The sequence below is a fragment of the Homarus americanus genome, unplaced genomic scaffold (assembly GCF_018991925.1).
Source record: "Homarus americanus isolate GMGI-L3 unplaced genomic scaffold, GMGI_Hamer_2.0 scaffold32583, whole genome shotgun sequence".
NCBI lineage: Eukaryota > Metazoa > Arthropoda > Malacostraca > Decapoda > Nephropidae > Homarus > Homarus americanus.
In genome coordinates this window covers 33,847,752-33,872,232 of record NW_024713129.1, presented here as the reverse complement: position 1 = coordinate 33,872,232, position 24,481 = coordinate 33,847,752, and the positions used below count along the sequence as shown (strand labels likewise).

The 24,481-nt window shown below is 44.1% G+C and overlaps 1 protein-coding gene across 1 annotated transcript in view; it reads left to right on the top strand.

Annotated features, from left to right (window-relative positions):
- Positions 1-521: 521 nt before the first annotated feature.
- Positions 522-24,481, top strand: part of LOC121870760 (sodium/potassium-transporting ATPase subunit beta-1-interacting protein-like) — a 43,291-nt gene continuing 19,331 nt past the window's right edge. The window contains exons 1-4 of the mRNA XM_042372707.1: positions 522-527; positions 1,194-1,331; positions 2,763-2,891; positions 4,983-5,132. Of these exons, the coding sequence (XP_042228641.1) occupies positions 522-527; positions 1,194-1,331; positions 2,763-2,891; positions 4,983-5,132 (423 nt within the window). The remainder of the gene's footprint in view (positions 528-1,193; positions 1,332-2,762; positions 2,892-4,982; positions 5,133-24,481) is intronic.

Sequence of the window (24,481 nt, the reverse complement as noted above, 5' to 3'; positions counted from 1 at the left end):
AAATATTGACCAAGAGTATGAGTCGACTCAAAATTGTATGTCGGGATTTTGGTATGTTTTGGGATGTACCATTCTGAGAAGCAATTAAAGTTATCGGATACTTTCTTAACCACTATAATAGCGAAATACTCGTCTAGAAGTTACAGTAAGAATGTATAGTACAGTAAGTCCGCGCTTAACGTCGTCCCGCTTAATGTTGTTTTGGAAATACGTCGCTAAACTTTAGAGACCAAAAATTCGTTTAACGTCGTTTTGTGTCGTCACAGACTACTTTCTATGGCGCACCACCCTCTCTTGTTTGGCCGAGCTAAGCTGTCTCGGCTCGGTGCAGAGTCTCAGTAACTCACCACCCTCCTCCACCGCTCCTGCCATACTCCATCCCTTCCCGCCATCCGCCTCCTCCGCTTCACTACCCACCACACACTCACTTTACCACCTCCACCCATCGATGAGTACCAATACAATACAGTACAGCTGCTCCCCGACTTACGACGGGGTTAGGGACCGACATGTAAGTCGAAATGGTCGTAAGTTGGAAATGCTAAATGCACCACAAAACACTCACTTTTAAGCTTGCCAGCCATTTTAAAGTGAATTACAGATGAAAACTTTGTCTGTACAGTACTGACTTTGGGACTCGAAAATACGTAATTTGACCAAATTTTGGTACGACTGAGGCAGGTCGTAAGTGCGGGTGGACGTAAGTCGAGTAGGTCGTCAGTCGGGGAGGTGTTTTAGTTGTATATGCATGCACTATTTTCTATAGAACTGGCAATGATTTTCTGTATATGTAATGTATTTCATGGGGCAAAGGGAGGCTCAGGAATATAACTCCCGTATTTTATCAATGTCTTATGGGGAAAATTGATCTGCTTAACGTTGTTTCGTATAACGTCGCATTTTTATGAATGCAACCCTGACATAAAGCGAGGACTTACTGCAGTAGAGATTTCAAAGTCAGGAAAGTTGGTGCCGTTACTTTGCGGTTGCGTCTCCCCCTGTTCGCCCTCTTTTATTCGGTTTTCTGGGGAGCGAATATTGCTGGTCCCTTCGTAATATGAAATTTGTTCAGTAAGTAAAGATAGGTTGTTAATGAAGTGTTAGAAAGATAAAATATTGTATAAATTTATTATTGTAAACAGCAAATACACTATATGTTTGGTAAATGTGCTCATTAACTGTTTTTGTTGTAGATCTCGACGGCGGAGCGACAGGTGTTCGACTTCTTGGGCTACATGTGGCTCCCCATCATCGCCAACTTCTTCAACTTCATCTTCGTGATATTCGGTTTCTTTGGCGCTTACCAGTACAAAACAAAATACATAGTCATAGTAAGTATTATCCCAACCATTAACTTAACAGCACAAAACAAAATATATAGTCATAGTAAGTATTATCCCAACCATTAACTTAACAGTACAAAACAAAATATATAGTCATAGTAAGTATTATCCCAACCATTAACTTAACAGTACAAAACAAAATATATAGTCATAGTAAGTATTATCCCAACCATTAACTTAACAGTACAAAACAAAATATATAGTCATAGTAAGTATTATCCCAACCATTAACTTAACAGTACAAAACAAAATATATAGTCATAGTAAGTATTATCCCAACCATTAACTTAACAGTACAAAACAAAATATATAGTCATAGTAAGTATTATCCCAACCATTAACTTAACAGTACAAAACAAAATATATAGTCATAGTAAGTATTATCCCAACCATTAACTTAACAGTACAAAACAAAATATATAGTCATAGTAAGTATTATCCCAACCATTAACTTAACAGTACAAAACATAGTCATTGTATTGAAATAACGTGGTTACATAACATTCACACGCATTTTCTGGTGCTAGCATTCACACCACCAGTGATACCTTGTTTTACCCACAACACCAGTGATACCTTGTTTTACCCACAACACCAGTGATGCCTTGTTTTACCCACAACACTAGTGATACCTTGTTTTACCCACAACACTAGTGATACCTTGTTTTACCCACAACACCAGTGATACCTTGTTTTACCCACAACACTAGTGATACCTTGTTTTACCCACAACACCAGTGATGCCTTGTTTTACCCACAACACTAGTGATGCCTTGTTTTACCCACAACACCAGTGATGCCTTGTTTTACCCACAACACTAGTGATACCTTGTTTTACCCACAACACCAGTGATGCCTTGTTTTACCCACAACACTAGTGATACCTTGTTTTACCCACAACACCAGTGATGCCTTGTTTTAGCCACACCCCTAATTCCTCATTTTACCCCAACACCAGTGATACCTTGTTTTACCCACAACACTAGTGATACCTTGTTTTACCCACAACACTAGTGATGCCTTGTTTTACCCACAACACCAGTGATGCCTTGTTTTACCCACAACACCAGTGATACCTTGTTTTAGCCACACCCGTAATTCCACATTTTACCCACAAAACCAGTGATTCCTTGTTTTAGCCACAACACTAGTGATGCCTTGTTTTACCCACAACACTAGTGATACCTTGTTTTACCCACAACACCAGTGATGCTTTGTTTTACCCACAACGCCAGTGATACCTTGTTTTACCCACAACACCAGTGATACCTTGTTTTAGCCACACCCGTAATTCCTCATTTTACCCACAACACCAGTGATTCCTTGTTTTAGCCACACCCGTAATTCCTTGTTTTGCCCACAACACCCGTGATACCTTGTTTTACCCACAACACCTGTGATGCTTTGTTTTTTCCACAGTACCTGGTATGGCAGCTGGTATGGATGGGATGGAACGTGTTTGTCATATGCTTCTACCTGAACGTGGGTATTCTCGATAACAGCAAAGATTGGCTCAACTTTGGAACTGGGAGTGCATCATGGTGGGAGGTCAGTCACTGTTTTAGTTGGTCAGATAATATACAGTAGTACATTGGTAACTATTGTAATGGGGGGATTTAGAGGTAGGCAGTATAGATAGAATATTTAGTCGTAGGCTAAAGTGAGGAAGTTTGGTAGCGTGGCCGGTTAGTTATTTATCTGTATATATTATACATTCTTAGGGAAAATCTTCTAAACCACCCAATTCTAAGTACAGCTATTTATTATTCATCAGTGACACAGACACTTAATAGAACATTATATCGAAGTTACTAGAACACAAACATAAAATGGATACACTTCCCACCGAAAGTAACTCACCCTATGGATAGCTCTGACAAAGACTCACGTGTGACTTAAGGGAGGCCTAGCGGGTGCTGCTGGACTATGTCTCCTATGGGAGGCTCTTCTAGCTGGAGACGCGGTGTGGGGAGGGAAGTCTCCCTCCCGACCCCGGCTAGTGACGAGTGTGACTCCGTGAAAGTGATCTGAATAAATGAATGAGAATGACCCGTGGAAGGAGCTGCAGGGTCTTTATATTGGAGGAGAGCCGGCAGATGACCTCTCCCAATTAACACTAAACTGGTTTTGATCTGGACAACTGTGTTTGCCCAGGTGCGTGGTCATGTCGCAGGTCAGTAAAGCTTCCTAATTATTACTGCCCAAGTATGTCTTGGCTGGGTGTGGTTTCATTAACACGGTTATATCACACAGTTAACTCAAGTACTTAGTGGCCGTCAGCTCTCCTGGGACTGTAGGGTGTGTCAACTTATGTGGGTTACCACGAGGGCATCTACTTACTGTTATATGTGCTGTAATTCTCTGGGCTGTAAGCTGTGGTCTGATAAACAATCATTACAATATTGTTATTATCTATAGGTAATAAATTTTCTCAGATATTTTTTTAATATCAGTACAGTGATACCCCGATTTACGATTTACGCAGTCAATTGAACCCACGGGGTACCGCGTAAAACAAAACCCCCGTAAATGGAATAACAGAACATATGGGATTAATTCCAATAGAGACTGGCCCGACCCCCAAACTCCACTTTTTCCGACACAATGCCTATATTGTAGTAAAAATAACATCTTAATTTTATGATGGTATGCACACACAATTAATATTTAAGAGAAATACAGTTGCCAGGTTAATGTCCATTCAAATAATGGACTCAACTCCCCCCTTCCCACCCTCACTGGCTCCTCCCTCTCTGAGAAATGTTTGGGTGAAAACACTAGATTTTAAGGTATAGTAATAAATAATACCCCAGACTAAAGTTAGGATAATATAATTGACATTTCTGGATTCCTTGCAGGCCAGGGAATATTTTGAATGTAAATTTCATATATTTTGCACAAAAGATAAAATATTTGCTTTGTGTAAACCAAATTATTACATTAGATCTAAAATTTATATGTCTAATGCAAAGTCCATCATGTTTATATTCAAAATGATCATCATATTGTAAGAATTCCAGCAGTGTAAATTATATTATGGCCGAGTAATTTGTATGAATTTTATGAGCTAAAACAAATATCTTCACTAAATAAAAAAAATATACTTCACCTCCGGCCCTCTTTCCACGCTCGCTGGGTCCCTCCCTCCCTACCAGAGAAATGTTTGGAAGAAAACAGTATATTTACATTTTAGTATAATAAAATTGACATTTCTGGATTCCTTGCAGGTCAGGGAATATTTTGAATGTAAACTTCATATATTTTGCCCAAAGGATAAAATATTTGCTTTGTGTAAACCAAATTATTGCATTAGATCTAAAATTTGTATGTCTAATGCAAAATCCATGATGTTTATATTCATAATGATCATCATATTGTAAGAATTCTAGCAATGTAAATTATATTCTGGCCGGGTAATTTGTATGAATTTTATGAGCTAAATAAAAAAATTATACTTCACCCGCGTATATGAGTAGATGCACCGCGTAAAATGAAATTCCGGTTCTGGCGAGGTACCGCGTAAATGTAGAATCACGTAAAGCGAAACCGCGTAAATCGGGGTATTACTGTAGTTACACACCATGGGGAGGGAAAGTTCTTGTTTTTTAATATGAGTTATTTCATGTGAGTTATTTGCAGGTTAATGGCATTGGATGTCAGGCAGTATATACAACCAACTTAACAAACCTAGACCCGCTGCGGCCAATGAGGCCCTTGGAGGTGAATAATTGCCTAGTCGATTACATCTACGTGGAAACTATTCATGCTGGTATCCAGGGTGCTTTTGTGGTAAGCATTTTTACTTTTTACTTTGGAGTCCAGTGTAGCATAGTATGGTACAGCATATTAACCTATTTTGATTGATTATTAATTTCTTGTTTATATAGTAATGTGATCTAATTTTAATTAAATTTGTTGCAAAATAAGTTGTCCCCGAGAACTGCGACATACAGTACATAATATGAATACATCATATGATGGAATGTAAGTTTTAAAACTTCATGAGTGTGGGGAGGTATTTCGAGGGTGTGAGGAGGTCTGTGGGGGTCGTGTGAGCATGGGGAGGGCTGTAGGGGGCATGTGGATGCCTATTTTTTTTTTCCATACTTTTGTATGCAGTCTTTAATGTTATAGGTGTGTAATTACTTTTGGAGAAAATCTGATCTGTGTGAAGAATTTTACCAAAAACTAGAGTGACCAACAAGTAGAGGACATGCTTATCTGTCTGCACACAGCTTCTCACTGCTTTTTGGAAGTTTCCAGTTTCTGCTGGTTGTGTGTCATACACAGATAACCCCAAAATAGCTGTATTGTATAAAAAATGAAGCTTAAAATCATTTCTTCAGAAGATTCCACCAAGGATAAAATACTAGTAAGGATAGTTCACCAAGCACTTGTTTTTACACACAATGCACAGCTCAGTGATGTTACTGTTGTAAACACATCATCTAATAATAAATACTAATAATAAACGGTTTATTAATAGAGTTGCAGCCTGTAGCTGAAAATATACAAACTTACATGTGATTTAGACAAAATAATATACATTCAATACATTTACAGGGCTGTACAGTACATAAATCAGGAGCTGTTTATTATTTTAACAATAGATGGGATGGTGCTGTTCTATATCTATCAGTACGGGCTCTTATGGGCTGAATTTTGTTGTAGTGGCAGACTGCTCGAGGTGGATGGAGGACTACTGGTGGTAGTAAGTGGCGATGGCGAGGATGGTGCAGTAGTCCACCACCAAACCCTGCTAGTGCTTGGTGGTGGAGGTCACTGAGGGATGGCATTTCCAGGGTGGAGAGAGCGTTGTTGTAGCCCGAGTAGTCTGCGCCGAGCATGATTCTGCAGGCCCTCTTCTGTACCTTCTCAAGCTGACGTTGTTGGGTAGAATTGAGAGAAGACGGCCAGGCTCGTGACACATACGATAATTTGGGGAGAATAAATGCGTTGTAGATAGTCCTCAGCTCTGGCATGGGTGCCCCAAGTGACCTGAGTCGTTGTAGCATGTAGAGTCGGTACGAGGCTGCCTTGATTGTGTTGTTTACATGGGCCTTCCAGTCCAGTTTGTGGTCTACTGTATAGTTACAGCCAGGAGTTTGGCAGACTGCACTAACTGGAGAGGATGGGCACCCGCTGTAACTGCTGGAGCTTGCACTGGAGTGGTGGCATATTGAAGTGCATGACTACGGTTTTGGTGTGATTGATGGTGACCTTGTTCTCCGTAGTCCATGCCTGTAGCCTGTCCAGGGTGCCTTGTAGCGATGAGCAGTCTGGTGAGGTGTTGTCCACTGTAACCCCTACAGTGCAGTCATCCATGTACTTCCACCTGTGAGGAGTGTCCAATAGAGAGTCATTGATCAGGATTAGGAAGCACAGTGGTCCCATCTTGGTCCCCTGGGGAACACTTCAGGTGAGGTGTTGGAATGTGGAGACAGAACCCTGGTACCTCACTGCCTGACGACGCTCACTCAGGAAATTAGTGAGCCATGAGACCAGGTTGGTGGGCAGCCCTAGTGCAATGGTCTTGTTGATAATAGTGCAGTGATCAACAAGGTCAAAAGCCTTCCTGAAGTCAACAAGGGCAACGGCCAGTGATGTCTTACATTTCTCCAGATTTTTTTGCAGAAAATCCAGGAAGCTAACTAAGCAGTGTGATGTAGAGGAGGCCCTCATATTGCCAAATGGCTGTGGATCAATTGACTGATAAATACTAGCAAATGCCCATTCAAAAACAAAGTCTTCATAGAGTAGACAGGGTATGGGGGTAATGGCAACTGGCCTGAGGTCACTAGGGGACTAAGGGATGAGGACCTTGGGGATAGGGGTGAGGGGTGACAAATGCAGTTTTCCATTCATTGGGAGGTCAACTGGGGTTGTAGAGCATTTGGATTTAAATTTCAGGAGTTTGTTGGCAATTTCAAATGGTTGAACACTGGGAGGGGGAAGGAGGGGGAGGGTGAGGTCAAGACTGGGTAGGGTATGACATATGGTAGCAAAGTGCTTATTAATTGTCTCAGCTGCCTCCTCCTTAGGTAAATGAGAGATAAAAGGAAATGTGGGAGACTGACGGTTAAGACCACAGAGATCTTTTACCTTAGATTACCACTGACCATTGCCGACCTCCTTGAGGCCGTGCACTTTCCTGGGATATTGACTTCTTGGCTGACTTGATTTCCCTGATGACCTGGTTACGTAGACTTCTGTACTGGCGGTTGTTGGTGTAGTATGCCTTGTTGTGCTGCTCAATTAGTCTTTTGATACGGGGTGTAATCCACGGGACATCATCAGGGTGGATCCTCAGTGTCTTGGCTGGAAAGAAGTGGTGGTAGGCTTTGGTGATAGTGTCCAGGTAATTATCCCACTTGTTCTGCACATCGTCTACCGTGATCACTTCTGTCGAGGGATACCGGGTCACCCATTGTCTGATACGCCGCATGGCAGAGTCAGGGGTAGGTCGGTAAGTCCTGGTGACAACTGGCTGTCGTTAGATGGTAGGTGTAGGTGACCACAGAAGAGACAGGGGGGGTAGTGGTTGCCGAGATCAGTTATGATGAGATCCAGGGTGAAATTCCCATGTGTAGGAAAGTCAACTATCTGTACAAGGTGGAAGTGTTGGGTGATGTTGCTGATGTGTAACTCATTAAAGTCACCGCATATCACTAGCTTAGCACATGGAAATCTGGATCTCAGGGAGTTAGCAGTGTCTATTACTATATGAGTAACCAGTATATTGGCGGTAGGTGAGTGCGGGGGTGATGAGCCACACAAGCAATGAGGGAGTCAAGCTGGCGGAGGTGGGAGTGACCTTAACCCACAAAGCTTCTACATCCTCAGGTACATTAACACCTAGGTGTGATGGTTTAAGGTCAATGCGGCAGTAAAGCACCACACCACCACCTCGCCTGTTCTTTCTTAGATGGTGAAATAACTCGTAGTTTTCTAAGGCACACAGATCTCAGGAACAATTTGCCACGCCTCTGTTATCGCCACAATACCAACTGACTTCACTGTGACACTGACCTCCTCCACCTTGTTGCATAAAGATGTTAACATTGGACAGCAATAGGGATGGTAGGCTGTACCATAGTCGCAGCACTTCATAGCGAGCACACTGTCTTTCAGGCACTGGCTTGACTTTCTTATGCTTGCTCGGTGTGATGATAGGGATTCGTCTGGGAATGCGGCGACCCCGTCTGCAGCTGCGGTTGTGGAAGATTCTCAGCTCCTTTAGTAGAGTGATGGTGTGGGGTGGAGGATAGCCAGCACCAGACTTCAGCCGGAACAGGTCGGTGCAACGGTATCGCGACACTTGGACGCACATATTCACATCTCTAGCACTCACAGTCGCTGACGCCTTGAAAATACGCACTGTCTTTCCGTAAAAGTACTGAACTGCCTTAAATTAGCTATAAGTCGATGTGATGACCTTGGCTGCTCCAGAGAGCCAGGGGACACATCCTCACTCAGTGAGGTCGGCATGTGCCCGCGTCTGCTCCTAAGACCAGTGTATCAACAATTGTGGTTACTGTAGTTGTGCAATATATGGGTGCATCAGCAAAGCTCAAATCCCAAAGCAGAATACACATCAAGTATTACAGATTTCCCAGAGATAAGGAAGCTTTTGATAAATGGGTAAATGCCTGCTAGCACTCTGATAAAATAAACATCAAATTTGCCCGTGTATGTTTGTGTGTTCTCTCCACTTCAAAGAAAGTGATTACAGACTTGAGTACAGTACAGAGTAAAGAAAGTACAGTTAAAAGTGTCACCAAGAAAAAATACATCACTGTATCTGTATGATACTCAGGTGGTCCTTGCACTCAGGGGTAAAGGAAACACTCTGATGTCAAGTCCGTAAGTTCTATTCCTGGTACAAACACAAAGGAGTTGAGACAAGGGTAAACAGCGTCCTGTCTTGGAATCTCTCTGGGTATCTCTCTGCGCATGCGCGTACAGCACGCATGTGCCCAAAACCTGAACTAACACTTGGTGACAAAAGGGAGTATGATTATAAAACATATAATACAGAGACCTGAATCAATAATGGTAAATAGTACAGTTACATATTACAGCCATATTCGTCTCATATATCTACACCTCCCGACCCCCTCACGGTCGTAGTGCAATCTCGAGCGGACTCTTTTTCCAGGAGCCTTTGAGAGTGACGTGGGAAAACTGGGGGGTCACTGAATGAGGACTTACTTTTCTCGTCCAAGCAAGGGTTCACAGGGATGTGGGGGAGGGGTTCACCACTGGGGGACAGTACTGAACGAAGGAACGGCGATTCTGCCACCATACCCGACCACTAGGGAGACGGACCTCGTAATCCCTGGTCTTGCTGCAGCCCATGACAACCCCGACCTTGTCCCAGCAGTGAGACGTCGGGTCTTGAACCCGAACTGTTTGCCCGATACTCAACCTGGGAAGGGGTCAGGCGTGCTGATCGTACTGTGCCTTTACCTGGTCAGCACGGGCGGCTGCACGACGATCGCAGTCCTCGGTCTTGGCCTGCCACTCCCTCGAGAAGGACTCAGGATGGGCAGGGACACATGACCGTAGTGGGTGGCCGTATAACATCTGTGCTGGGGAGCGACCTGTGAAGTTGGGGTATTCCGCAATTCCAATAAACCCCGGTCAAACTTCTCACAGTCAATGTTGCCTGAGGGTGCCGTCTTGAGGATGAGATGCTTGACGGACTTTACGGCAGCCTCGGCATGTCCATTGGACTGGGGATAATGTGGCGAGGACACCACATGATGAACTCCCCATCGCTCCATGCAGTCCCGGAAGTCGTTGCTGGTGAACTGGGGCCCACCGTCAGTCCTCAGGCGGAGAGGGACACCCACTTCCCGGAAGTAGCGACAGAACATACGTACTGTATGAGAGGCAGTAGTGTTGCCTCCGCAGGGAACGACAACAGGCCACCCTGAGAGCCGGTCGGCGATGACGAGAAAGGACTTTCCCGCCACAACGAAGAAATCCGCAGAGACGGACTCAAAGGGCCTCGTAGGGTTGTCGTTGTTCATGAGGGGTTCCTGCAGCTGACTAGGCTGCAGCACCTGGCATGGCTCGCAGACTTGAACGGAACTAGCGATGTCGGAGTCAATGCCTGGCCAAAAAACAGCTTGTCTCGCCCGGCGCTTCGTAGCTTCCACACCCCTGTGGCTGTCGTGCAGGTGGGCTAGGGTGCGGCGGCGGAGGGCGGCAGGAACCACAACTCTTGCTCCATACAAGACGAGGTCGCCATCAGCATAGAGGTCGTCCCGCATCTTCCAGTATGGGAGTAAAGGGCTGTGTAAGTCGTACCGGTTGGAGGGAAATCCCGAGGTCAAGCAGTTCAGTAGACGGATGTACGAAGGGTCCGCTCTTGCCGCGGCTCGGAGTTCCTGAAGAGTCCTGTCGGCGTCCTGCGGTGGAGACTCTTCTGAGATGACGGCGTTCACGGTCACTACGGTCCTGAGGTGTGCAGCAGCATCAGCACATGCGATCTCGTCCTCTGGTGTGGGGTGGCTGACTGGGGCTCGTGACAAAGCATCAGGGATGCAGTGCAGCTTGCCAGCACGCCACACAGCTGTGAAGAGGTAGGGCGAGATCTTCTCCTTAAGGCGTTGGAGACGGGGATTCTCGACCGCATCCAAGGAGTAGTGGTTCAGGATCGGGATGAGTGGCCGATGATCCGTCATGAGGTTGAAGTGTTGTAGGCCAATCAGATACAACCTACATTTGGACATGGCCCAGATGGTGGCTAACAGCTCCAGTTCGATGGTGGCGTAGTGAGTCTCGGCGTCAGTGAGAAACCGAGAGCCACACTGAACCAGACGAAGGCGTCCATTGCCATAGTCCTGTAGCAGAGCGTATCCAATCCCGTAGAGGAGAGAGGCATCAGTCTGGAGGACAACTGGCAGGGCCGGGTCGAAGGAAGCGAGAACAGGTGGGCTAAGGAGAGCTATCTTGACGCGACGGAATGCCTCATCATGGTCAGCTGTCCAGGTGAATGTTCTCTTGGGGATCATGAGGGGGCGTAGAGGCTGTGCTGCAGCGGCGATGTTGCGGGTGAACTCAGCCAACTGGTTTACCAGGCCCATGAACGAGCGGAGGTCGGTCAGGTTGGCAGGAGTTGGGAAGTCCCGGATTGCGCTGACCTTTCCAGGATCAGCCGAGATGCCCTTGCCTGAGAGGGTGTACCCACAGAAGTTCACACTAGGTGCGGCGACCACAAACTTGTCCTTGTTGAGGGTGATCCCGTACTTGCGGCACCTGGTGAGCATCTGGTGAATACGCTAAAGATGCGTGGAGTAATCCTCGTCATATAGGAGCACGTCGTCGATGACCTTGACACAGTTCGCCACACCCTGAAGGGCCATGTCACCACGGAGGCAGAAAGCATCGCCAGTAGCCGCGAAACCCATAGGTCCTCTGCAGTGCTGAAATCGGCCGTACGGTGTGATGAACGTTGTGAGGTGCTGATCTTCTTCCGCAAGTTCCATCTGCCAGTACCCATAAGGCATCTGCTGTAGTAAAGTACCTTGCCTTCGGGTCCACACTGCGTATAGCGGCGAAGGGTGTCGGTGAAGGGTGGGTCGGGCGGGAAACTTGACTATTCAGCTTGGTGAGGTCGACGGTGATACGAACTCCAGTAATGTTCTTGGCGACTGTTACCATGGGGTGACACCAATCCGAGGGGTCGTCACCAGCAGGTTTAATGATCCCCTGGGCTACCATAGAGTTGAGTTCCTTCTTAACTTGGCTCTGGAAAGCGAAGGGTATCTGTCTCGGTGTGTGGATGGCGAAAGGTACTGCGTCATCCTTCAGGTGAATTCTCATTGGGTAGCCAGCCATTGGCTTGAGTGGAGCCGTCTTGAGGTCCTCCTTGGAAACCAGCACGTCCTTGAATTGCAGTAGGAAGAACTCCCTGGCTGCAGAAGGTGACGTATTTGGTGGGAGGGGCAGCTCCTTGCACCTGTTGACATGTTTTATTTCCAGAATTGGCTTAGGGAAGTCTGAAGATATTATGGCCAACTCTTGACAGTGGCCATAAGACAGTAGTGGCATCTGAACACCTTTGTGGACCTGAATCCTGGCAGAACATGACTGCTTACCTAGGGTGAGGGTAGCCTGAAATGTACCCAGAGCAGGTGCCATTGTAGAACCGTCTGCGGTGAGCGTTGTAGAAGTTGACGGTGGTTGCAAGCTGCTCCTAGGGATCCGCAGAATGTCGAGGTATCTTGTGCCAATGACTGTGACGTCCGCACCTGTGTCAGGAAGCATCTGGATACGGGATGTAACGTCGCCGTATGACAGGTGAACACAGATGGGCTGAGGTGTCTTGCTGACAGGGGAAGAAGAGGATCCCACGTGACGACAGCGCTTGTTCTTCGCCGCCTGAGACTTGCAAGTAGTATCATTCTTCTTCTTTGACTGACAGCATTTGTCATAGTGTCCAATGCAGCTACAGGAGCGGCACTAATCGTTGTTGGCAGGGCACTTCAGTGTCCTAGCCCAATGACCACGACGACCACAGTTATTGCAGGTGCTGTCAGCGGCAGGGCATTCAGAACCATGCCGACGAGCACAATACTGGCAGGAATGACCTGGCGTCGAAGTCTGAAGTGATGCTGAAGATTGATGCGAAGCTGAAGTCGGATGTGAAGCTGAAGTCGGATGTGAAGCTGAAGTCCGGTCACGTCCTTTGTTCTTCTTATATGCGGAGATGGCACACAGCTGGTTAGATGGAGCACGAATGGCAGAAGTCGCACTTCTGGTGGCTTCGTAAGAGCGGCAGGTGGTGACAACATCCTGTAGAGAAGAGGCAGTGTCGAGGGAGATAAGCTTCTGAATTAGCTCTTCGTCCCGCACCCCCATGAGGATAATCATCTTCAGCTGTGTTTCCTCACAAGTCAACGAGTTCCCAGGACAAACGTCAACCTCCTCAGCGATGCGTCTGAGTCGTACGTAAAAATCGGCAAACGACTCACCCTCCAGCTGCTTACAACTGAGAAGTTCTCTCCTACGGAGAGCTTCGTTGCGGAGGCCCTTGATATGCGTTTGTAGAGCATCCAAGACGTCCTTCACACTCTTGTCTGTGTCGTGGGGAATTTGCAGGGTGTGCTCCAGGATACGTTGCGTCTCTAGGGTGAGACACATCCTCATCTGGATCAGCTGTTTCTCCCTAGGCAACCTTGATAAATCGACCATCATCGAATAGTCGTCCCACCTCCGACCCCATTCACGGAATACCTGGAACGAGGCATCAGCTTGGAGTGGCGGTGGACTCTGAGCGAGTGCTTTCTGTGGGGGGGGGCAAAGAAGTAGAAGAGGGCCCTGCAGGTGCACCTGTGGACGAAGAAGCAGGTGTAGTAGCTGCTTGAAGGTTAACAGGTGCCAACAACTCGATAATGGCACTGAATCTGGCATTTTCGTGTTGACGTCTGTGATTCTCTTCACGCCTTCGTTCATCGTCTTCCTGTCGCCTCCTGATGTCGTCTTGTCGTCGGTTATCTTCCAAAAACTGAATTAAATGAAGGAAGTCGACACCTGTGGCAGATTGCGGACGTGTGTAGTGGGGGCTAAGGGTGGGTGGGGCCGCTTGATCCACTTCCCGATCCACTTGGAGTCCACTTACTGCACCGACATCCGTCTGAAGTAGGGCTTGTTGGGTATCTGAAGAAAACCCAATAAATTCCTGATCTTCCATATGGCCTGGTTTATTTCTCTCACAAGTACTGTAATTAATAAGTGAGCAGAAGAGCAATCGTCTTTAAATGGAAGATATCTGCGAGCGTCTGTGTGTGTGTGTGTGCGTTCGTTCGTGCGTGTACTCGGGGCAGGCTGGCTAGCGGGCTGGCGGTTACAGCAACTCCCCTTGCTGGCTCAGACACTCAGTGCTGGTCGAGACATGAACGGGGATGGATGTCAAAAGTTGAGCTCTCCCATAGCTCTTAAAAAGGCTCCCCTCTTTTGTAAAAAGTGCAGGAACACGGGGAAACACTTTAAAGACACTAAAGGGCACACACAACACTGAAAAAGCACTTCACAACACTGCACTGTAAATCCAGGAATATCGTGTTGAGGTACGCGCCAAGATCCACCCGACAAGAGGAGTTGACAAGATGGCGGCTCCGAGAGAGATTCTGTGTCCACTCCAATTCTGAATAACGTGATGTCCCAGCTAAACACTGCGCCATGTATGATGCTCAGGTGGTCCTTGCACTCAGGGGTAAAGGAAACACTCTGATGTCAAGTCCATAAGTTCTATTCCTGGTACAAACACAAAGGAGTTGAGACAAGGGTAAACAGCGTCCTGTCTTGGAATCTCTCTGGGTATCTCTCTGTGCATGCGCGTACAGCGCGCATGTGCCCAAAGCATGAATTAACACTCGGTGACAAAAGGGAGTATGATTATAAAACATATAATACAGAGACCTGAATCAATAATGGTAAATAGTACAGTTACATATTACAGCCATATTCGTCTCATATATCTACAGTATCCATGGGCTGTACTAACCTTTTCAACTTTCAATGTCAAAATCAGTTGCAGGTATGTGCTAGTGTATTATCAATATTCAATCATTCTTGTCCTTGCTATATAAAATCAGGAAATATGTCATGTGTGATTCATACTACTAGCTAGCCAAGAAATCATTTGAAGAGTTCATATTTCTTTTGTATCTCCATAGTTCTGGAATGTCCGTCAATATCCAGGTATCTACAGGAAGGTGAGACATTCATCTTGCTATACGAGTATGTGGCCAAAAAGAACTCTGAACATATTTAATAATCTTGAAAAAATGAAAGGTAACTACTGTACATTGGTATGTGGGTTTCAGGTGTCAATACTGTGCTTGCTTCAAGACGCGAGGGAAGATTCTTGTAGTTTCTTAATTCTACCATGTCAGTCAATATCGGGTCATCCAGAAGACTGTGAGACATTGTTCTTGCCATGTCTGACAAAAGAAAACAATAATATTGTCCAAAATATAAGAAAAACCATTGTTACATCACTTAATTCACCGACAATGGTTGTGATACTTAACACCTAGAGAAACTTGCTCGACAGTATTTTCTTAAGTATACATTGTAAGGCAATATCCAGTTGTCCAGTGTACAGTACTCTCAGACACTCTCCTTGCCATACCTGGCAAAAGGAAAATCTCTGCATTGCTAATAAGCTAAAAAATTGATTTGATTCATTTGTCATCAGCGAAATGCCCAGCACCCCGCCCCCCCAACCAAGTGTCTCATTGTAATATTTTGTTAGTTTTTTGTTGTTGTTGCTCTTTCACTTTTTTTTTTTTGAGGACCATGAAAATATATGGCATTTATTTTGTTATACCTGGCCACAGAAAAGCCTTAGCCTTATGAGTACCGTATTCTAAAAAAATTAAAATTATCAAACGTCAACTAAAGCAAAGACGGCACCATCTGTGAGTGATCCCACCTCGCCAGGTGATGTGCATTGTTAACGTGATGTCATTGAGTGGGATGGAGCTAAAGTTTATGACGTTACAGAGGTCTCCCCTTACTATTTATAGTCCTTGGGTTCCACCGCCTAAACTGCGAAATGCATTATTACAGAGAGGAGTTTTCAGATGTGATCTCACATAGTAATTTTGTACTGAACTGAGGACAGCTTAATTATATAGGTATGACTTTAATGGACTGTATACAGTACAGTACAGTAAGTCCTCGTTTAACATTGCTCTCGATAACATTGTTTAATTATAACGTTGCAATTCTTTAGATACCCATGATTCGGATAACGTTCCGCCGATTCAGTATAACTTTGTCACGGACTACTTTGTATCGCGGATCACCCTCTCTCAGCTTGGCGCGCTATGCTCTCACTCACAGAGCGTCACAGCTTCCCCAAGCGTCGCCAGTCTTTGTTAGGCTTCCACAGCGTTCATGGGTGTTTAAGTGTTTTTGCTCTTAATACTGTACTCTAACCATTTGAAATGGCTTCCAAGTGCCCATCAAGTGCTACTGATACAGTACTAATGTTGTGAAGAGGCAATGTAAGACCATTAGTTTTGCTACGAAAATGGAGGTTTTTAACTGTTTTGAGCAGGAGGAGGAACCCACCCGCCGGGTCTCAGTGACTCGCCACCCTTCTCCTCTTCACTGCCTGCCACACACTCGCTCCACTGCCTCCGCCCATGTAATGTATTTTATGGGGCAAAGGGAGGCTGGGGAATGTAACTCCTGTATTTTATCTATTTCTTATGGGGAAAATTGATCCGCTTAACGTTGCGGTTTTCAGGAACGGAGCCACGACGTTAAGCGAGGACTTACTGTATACTGTTTAGCTTAATCTTGTGGATTTCTAAAACTGCTGGTGACATTAGTGCAGCCATGGCAAAATAAAGAAGTGTGTAGAAAGCCGCACTGTTTACCGTATTTTGCGGCGTAGAAGACGCACTTTTTATAACAAAAATATACCTTGAAAATTACCATGCGTCTTCCACGACGCTAGTTGATGGGTTGTAGCGTAGGTTTTCTTAGGGTCAACTGAAATCAGCCCCTTACAAAGACTGTTACCTCATTACTTAGCAATTACAAGTACAGCTCCTCCCCGACTTACGACCTACTCGACTTACAACCATCTGGACATACGACCGCCTTAGTTGTACCAAAATTTTGTCAAATTACGTATTTTTGAGTCCCAACGTCACTGATTGCGCTGTGTACTGACAAAATTTTCATTGTAATTCATTTTTAAATGGCTGGCAAGCTTAAAAGTGAGAGTTTTGTGGTGCTGAGAAGAAAAAGTCACACCCATTTTAGATTTTCTATGTACAGTGAACCCTCGCTTTACGCGGTCAATTGAACCCACGGAGGCCCGCGTAAAGCGAGAAACGCGTAAAGTGAACAACATAACATATGGGATTAATTGAAATAGAGACCGGGCCGACCCCCAAACTCCACTTTTTCCCGACACAATACGTACGTTTTAGTAAAAATAACATCTTAACTTTATGATGGTATGCACACACATAATATAGAAGAAAACTACCAATAAGAGAATAATATACTGTAGGTTAGGTTAGAAAAAATCAAGGTTAGGTTTAACACTTAATAATAATAATAATAATTAACGTTTTTTTGAAAAAGTTCTGCAGCCCGAAGGCTGAAATATACATTGGACTTAAATGATTTATTACATACATTGGTGGTTTAACAAAAGCCTTCATTAGAGAAAGGTAAAGGAGCATACAGTGAACATTCAACATTAATGTAGGTGTTGAACAGCAAACATGTAGTGTATTAACTCTCTCCCAGATGGTGTTAGGAGGGACCTCATGTGGTGTAGTAGTTCCCTCAGATGGTGTTATGAGGGACCTGACATGGTGTAGTAATTCCCTCACAGATGGTGTTATGAGGGACCACATGGTGTAGTAATTCTCTCACAGATGGTGTTATGAGGGACCTCACGTGGTGTAGTAATTACCTCACAGATGGTGTTAGTAGAAGAGATGGGTCACCGTACGGGAATGGAGGCTGGTTCTGAGGCAGAGGGCAGGCTACTGGCCCTCAGGTGAGTCATCATCACTGTCATCCACACTTATCAGTGCCTCCCTGACAAATCCCTCAAAGTCGCCATCACTGTCTCTGTCACTATCACTGGCTTGGGCTGGCTGTGGTGGGTTGCGGGCAAAGAACTCGGTAATGCTTTGTTGACGGCAAGTGTTGATGTTGTCGTGATACACCTTGATGTAGGGCTCCATAGTCTGCAACAGCTGGGTAGTGAAGACTTCATACCTGTTATCGTCAGGGTCGTCGGAAAGGAGGAGCTTCAGTTTCTCAACACACTCAATGGCACCCCTTACATTACTATGCAATAACCTGCGTTCTTCTTGGGATGACGCACCACATGCAGTCACATCAGGATCCCTTATCACCTCTATAATGTCGTCGTTGGTGGTCTTCGAGAAGCCTTTAGTTGTAACACTCTACGCAGCTTCTCTGGCAAGATCCACTGTTACTGCAACAGTCTGAACCTCACCAGTCACAGATTGACTCTGCCTCCCACCTGGAATACCTTGCAACACATGTCTCCATGCGTGATGAACCGTTGCTACAGACAGCTGATCCCATGCCTCCACCAAGAAGTCCACAGCTTTCTTGACGTTGAATTTTCTCCAAAAGTGTTTCACAAGTACTTCTTGCTCTGCCAACTGTTGTTCCTCGTCCTCTTTGCTCTTGCTATCTTGCTATTGGTGTCACCCAGGTTACGCAACTCATCTTTGGTGTTGGTATAGTCGTTCAGGAGCTTATACTTCTTTGCACAGAATGCAGCTTTCACATTGCATATTAATTCTTGGTCCATGGGCTGTATTAATGATGTATTGTTGGGAGTAAGGAAGACCACTTTTACGTTGGGGTGACGATCCAATAGTAGGGGCGAGTGTCCTGGTGCGTTGTCAAGCAGCAACAAAATCTTGAATGGAACATTCTGTTGCTCACAGAATTTCTTCACGTTGGGAACGAAACAGTCATCAAACCAGGTGAGGGACAGAGTAGAGAACATCCACGCCTTACGTGTGGTCAGCCAGTGGACATTTAGCTTGGTCATGTCCATGCTCTTGTAGGCGTGCGGCTTACGTGCTGTGTGGATCACTGATAACTTGAGCTTACAGGTACCGGAGGCATTGGTGGTAAACAGGACGGTGATGCGCTCCTTCTGCAACTTCCGGCCCCGACACTTGCTGGCAGTCTTGACAACGAAGGTCTTGGAAGGTAGCTTTTTCCAAAAAAGACCAGATTCGTCCATGTCAAACACCTGGTCGTCAGTGTACTGTCCTTCCTCCATAATCTCACGTAAAAACGGAGGAAAATCCCTAGCCGCAACACGGTCAGCACTAGCTTCTTCACCACCAATGTTAATGATGGTGATCTTGTTCCTCTTCTTAAACCTCTGCAACCACCCAGAGGAAGAATTGAAGGGTTTGGGCTCTGCAATTCCCATCTTGCGTGACACTGCAGCATACAGTTCACGTGCGTACTCCTTAACTGAGCGCGTGTCCACCGCCATGTTCCTTCTTGCCTGATGAATCAAGTAGCTCACAAGTAATTTTTCCGTCTTGAGAAGCACCTGGTTGTGGCAATACTTGATCATAGAAGCACCTGTAGACTTTGTGATGTTCATGTGCTCTTTTATCTTGGCTGCATCCTTCTTGATCGTCCGGATCGTAGATTCGTTAACACCATGCTGGCGCGCGAGATCAACCTGTCTTGTTCCTTTCTCCAATTCTTGGATGATCTTGTATTTAATTTCATAGCTTAGGGCACGTCGTATCTTCTTTGGCTTAGGGTGGCTGGGTCCAGGTAATGCAAGGTTTCTTTGTGGTGGTGGTGGTGGTTCGGTGGAAGCCATTCTTATGGCACAATAGATACCGATATACACTGTGTAGCCGGGAGGGGTGTGACTGACGCGGGTAGGTCAACGGGCTTGAACGCTCCCGCGGCGGGGCACGTCATATTACATTAAACCAATCACAGCTAGCGGGGGAGGGAGATAAGGATGCTTGGCCCAATCACAGTCCGATACGTCATGTGATGTCATGGATAACGCAACAAAGACATGCACTGCGCAACCTACTCGCGCTGCTTACCCAACATGGCGGGAGAGACGGCGGGAGGTTTGATTCCAAAAATGGCGCGGCGCAAGATGACCGCCAGCCGCTCTCCGTATAAATGAGTACACGCACTGCATAAAGTTAGCATCCCGGGCCTGGCAGGGTACCACGTAAATGTGGAAACGCGTAAAAAAAAAATGCGTAAAGCGGGGTAATACTGTATTTTTTAAGCATTTTCGACTTACGACTTGGATTTGGGTCCCTAACCCCGTCGTAAGTCAGGGAGGAGCTGTATTCTCTATACAGTGATCCCTCGGTTAACGAGCGCTTCGGTTAACGAATTACCTTTCATAAGATTCTTAACTTCGGTTAACGAGCAATCCCTCGATTAACGAATTCCCTACGAGCCCCCCTCCACATGTTTTCGCTTGCATTTGGTGGTCCACCAGCTGTAGTATTAGTCCGCCAATACAGTAATCGGTTCTAGGGCTTAAATTCCTTACTATTTTAGTAAATATCAAGAAGTTTGTACTATTCAATAATTTTAAAAGTTGTATAATAAATTTTGTAGTCATTTTAACAATTATTGAACATAATTGAAGTATAGGAAGCTAGTTTTTTGCACGCCAAACAGCCTGTCAACACACCATACAGGCATCAGTCGCTGTGTCTTTTCAGTGGAGGTAACATCTTGCTTCAGACTCTCTTCAACATAAACGCTTTTTTTATGTGTTTCCAGTCAAATTATTGGAAATTTTGAAATATATTTTACATATTGACAATATATAATGCAGTGCAGTGTTGATTTAAAGAAAATAATCTTGAATTACACCAAGTGAACTAAAATTTTATGGGTGAAATGGCACCATGGGGTGACTTCTCTTCCACCCCAAAGCCTTCTTTTCTCCCTTCTCCTCCACCCCCATTCTAATTCCCATCATCATCATCATCCAGGAGCCTTCTACATACACACCTCTAAGTGTACTTTACTACCTTTTTTGTTGACTTTAGGCAATTTTCGGTAAACGAATTTTTCGGTTAACGAGCAACCTTCTGGAACGAATTGTGCTCGTTAACCGAGGGACCACTGTACTATAAAACAATTGATTTAACTAAGATTGTTTATATCTGCAAAAAATACGATTATTTACTTAGTAGGTAAAAAATAAATGGCTGCAGCTACACAACCCTTGCTGCTGTGTGGTTTGTTTACTAATGGCAGTGGTGCGGCAGCGCCATCTACCTGTATTGAGGAATTGCGAAGGGTTGTCTGCTGGTCTCAAAGTGCAGGAATTTTTGTTTCTTCTCACTTGAGTGTCTAGAATTTTGTTCATTCACATTTTTTTTTCTTTAGATGTTGATATACATGTTTACATTTGCTTACCTTCTGCTGATGAAAAATATTTCTCGTCGTTGTCATACCAACAAAATGAAGAGAAAGAATGTAAACACTACAGCCTGCTAGATGCTGAGGTGACCAGTTGTATAAAATGAGTGCTGTATTAGAGATTTCACCTTATACAGATTTTTTATTAAAAAATGATGAAAATGATGACTGATAAGCAGTTCTAAGTGATGATATTCAAATAGGTGTGTGTACTTGTGTGAAAAGGGCTGTATATCAAGCAACAGTTTCACTGGTGTCTGTTAGTAAGTATAAAAAGTTTTTTCCTAGAATTACATTTCCCAAATCAGGGTGGTCTTCCACTATGCAGTGTCTTCTGCGCTGCAAAATACAGTATATGTGACATCATCAACGAAGCAAGCTGTGCTTGATTGAAACCATGATGGTGATTTGTAAAAGCTGCAGTTATTGGCCAATGACATATGTAAGTTATTGTCGGGTGAACGTTATTCATAGTGGACAGAAAGTAGTATGGTTGAGAAGGAAACACCATGAGGAGATGGAGCTTTATTCCTGCTGAGAATTTTTCCCTTGAAAAAGTCTCGTTTCATGTTTCCTTTACTACCATACTACCTCATTGTAGGGTTTTCTCTCAACTTGGGGATTGTGATATCATACTATGCAATGAAGTAAGATTAATTTTAGGACACTTTACCGAAAAACATTCAAAATCTCGCACTTTTTCTCATAGCTAAAACATTTTTAAAATCTGGGAAGCATTTTTTTCATAGGAATGTATCTTGGCTTTTGTAATGGGAGTCTATGGGAAAATGTGATCTGATATACAAAAAATTGACTTGTAAATTGTGGGATACCTGCACAATATTGTGTTAATTCTTTTTTTTTTTTGGCATTTTGCATCGTCTTTGTACAGTTCTCTTTACATATCCATAGTGTACTAGAAAACTGTACCTGTATGTTTCTTGTTTGTGTTTAGTTAGTAAATAAACCTTTTTTTTGTATTAAATTACCTATACAGTACTGTATTGTATTGTGTTTTTATATAATTATTATTTTTTTGAATGTATCCAGTCTCTGTCTTGTGAAGTGACCTGAGGCTAATATATTAGGTTATAATAAATAATAAATTGATCTTATGTAGTACTGTACTGGTATATTGTAGAAAATCTTGATAATTTTTCTTCTTGTAGTTAGAGTTGTTCAGACATGAAATGCTTTGTGAAACGTGATGTACCTTTTTCATTGCTGGGAATCAGTTTTCCTGAAAACTTGTATGTCAAGCGGATATATGATAGGAGGACATTAATTTTCCATAAAACCCTGTTATAAATGGAGATACATCCCTGATCATTTTCCCCACTTCTTTTTTTGCCCAAATTTCCTCTAATAATGATAGAATGGTACTACCGCCTGGGAAGATTTTGGAAGCATAATGTACAGTCGGCCCTTAACATACGTGGGGGTTAGGTAACAGAGATACCCGTGAATGTTAAAAATCTGTGTACTTTTGCTGCCCCCCCCCTAAAAACCCTGGCCCCCCATGTCCTTATTTACCGTATATACCTGTATGTAGTTCGAGTTTTTAAGACCAAATTATTTTGCAAAAAATTGGGGGTCAACCTCTAAAAGGGTAATAGTTTCGTTAGGTTGAAAAATATTTACCAGTAACTACCAGTAAACAATGGAAACGACGCACCAACGCACCACCAGCTGTGAGTGTCGGTACAGTCGCCAGGGCAGATCTCTTGCGTCATCATAGCTAGCCCAAAGTAGCCAAATGCATGGTATGGTATACACAGGACGATGTAAAACAAAGTATTCATTTGTTAAAGTTTATTTATAGATACTGTACATAAATTTTTGTTCATTACATTTGAAACATGAATCTTTGTTAATTAAGTTTGATACAAAAGAAAACTACGACACCGTATTTTCATTAAAATATTACATCACAAGTATATTTTACCTTAACTGTGACCGAATGAATATATTCTCAGAAATAAATATGGAAATGTAATGTTTTGGTTGAAATGACGTACATATTACTGTACAGTGGAAAGTGGGATAAAATTATGAAAACATTGACTTTCGCTTTCTTTCGTTGTTCAAAAGATTTTACCGTAATCGCTTTTCGAATGGTTTTCAGTTAAAAAACTGTTGTACTGTACTTGTACTGTATTACAATAATATTCTATCGTATCATTAGCCTTATAATCCCACAACTGAAAACCATTCGAAAAGCGATTACGGCAACATCATTTGAATGAAAGAAAGAGAGAGAGTCATTGCTTGCGTCACAATTTTATCCCACTTTCCACTGTAATACGTACATCATTTCAGCAAAAATATTACATTTCTATGTTCTCAGAAATAAATGGTAGTTTTGTTGAAACGTAATGTACAGTATTTAATATTAAAATGCAAAAATAGCTATAAAAACAATTAATACACCCGAGATATACTGGCTGGCATCTCCACTCGTCCCTGCTCCTGCGTCCAAGGTCACCTCACCACTCCTCCCAACTCTCTCCCTCCGCACCGTCACTACTGCCGACAACAAACACAAATGTTTTGTGAATAACTGCACCTCCACTTCCTATGTACAGTACTTGTACTGAACTGTACTGTGCTGTGCATTTTTACAAACAATAAACATGGCAAGAAAAGCTATTAAAAAAAAGAGATAAGAATTTCACTTTACTGTACCGTACCTCTCCTCAGCGACAGGGCGGGGGTCATCGGGCTCATCGTCACTCAATTCCATAACAGGTGGTGAAGTGGGGGCGACGGTGGATTCAGCTGCTTCCTCACTGCCGCCAGTGATTGATGGTGTTAAATCTCTCCTTCGGTGATCAAAGAACATGGTGATGGGGAGTTGTCGTCTCTTTCTTTCATTTCTTCCATGATGTTTTTGTATGGAGCGAAAACGTCATCCATCCCTCGCATGAATTTCAGGGCACGCACCGTGGAGGGGTCCATACTATAGGCCAGGTTTTTCAGTGCCTCAATATTCCTGGTCATCTCCCCCAACTTCTCCAACATTATTTCTTGGTGCTCTTCCTCATCCTCTTTCCCTTTCGCTTCCTCTTCCTTGCCTGAGTCTACTAACTCCTGTAGATCCTCCTCGGTCAGCTCAGTGTCGTGCTCTTCAATTAGCTCCCTAATCTTGTCCTCTGCCATGTCCC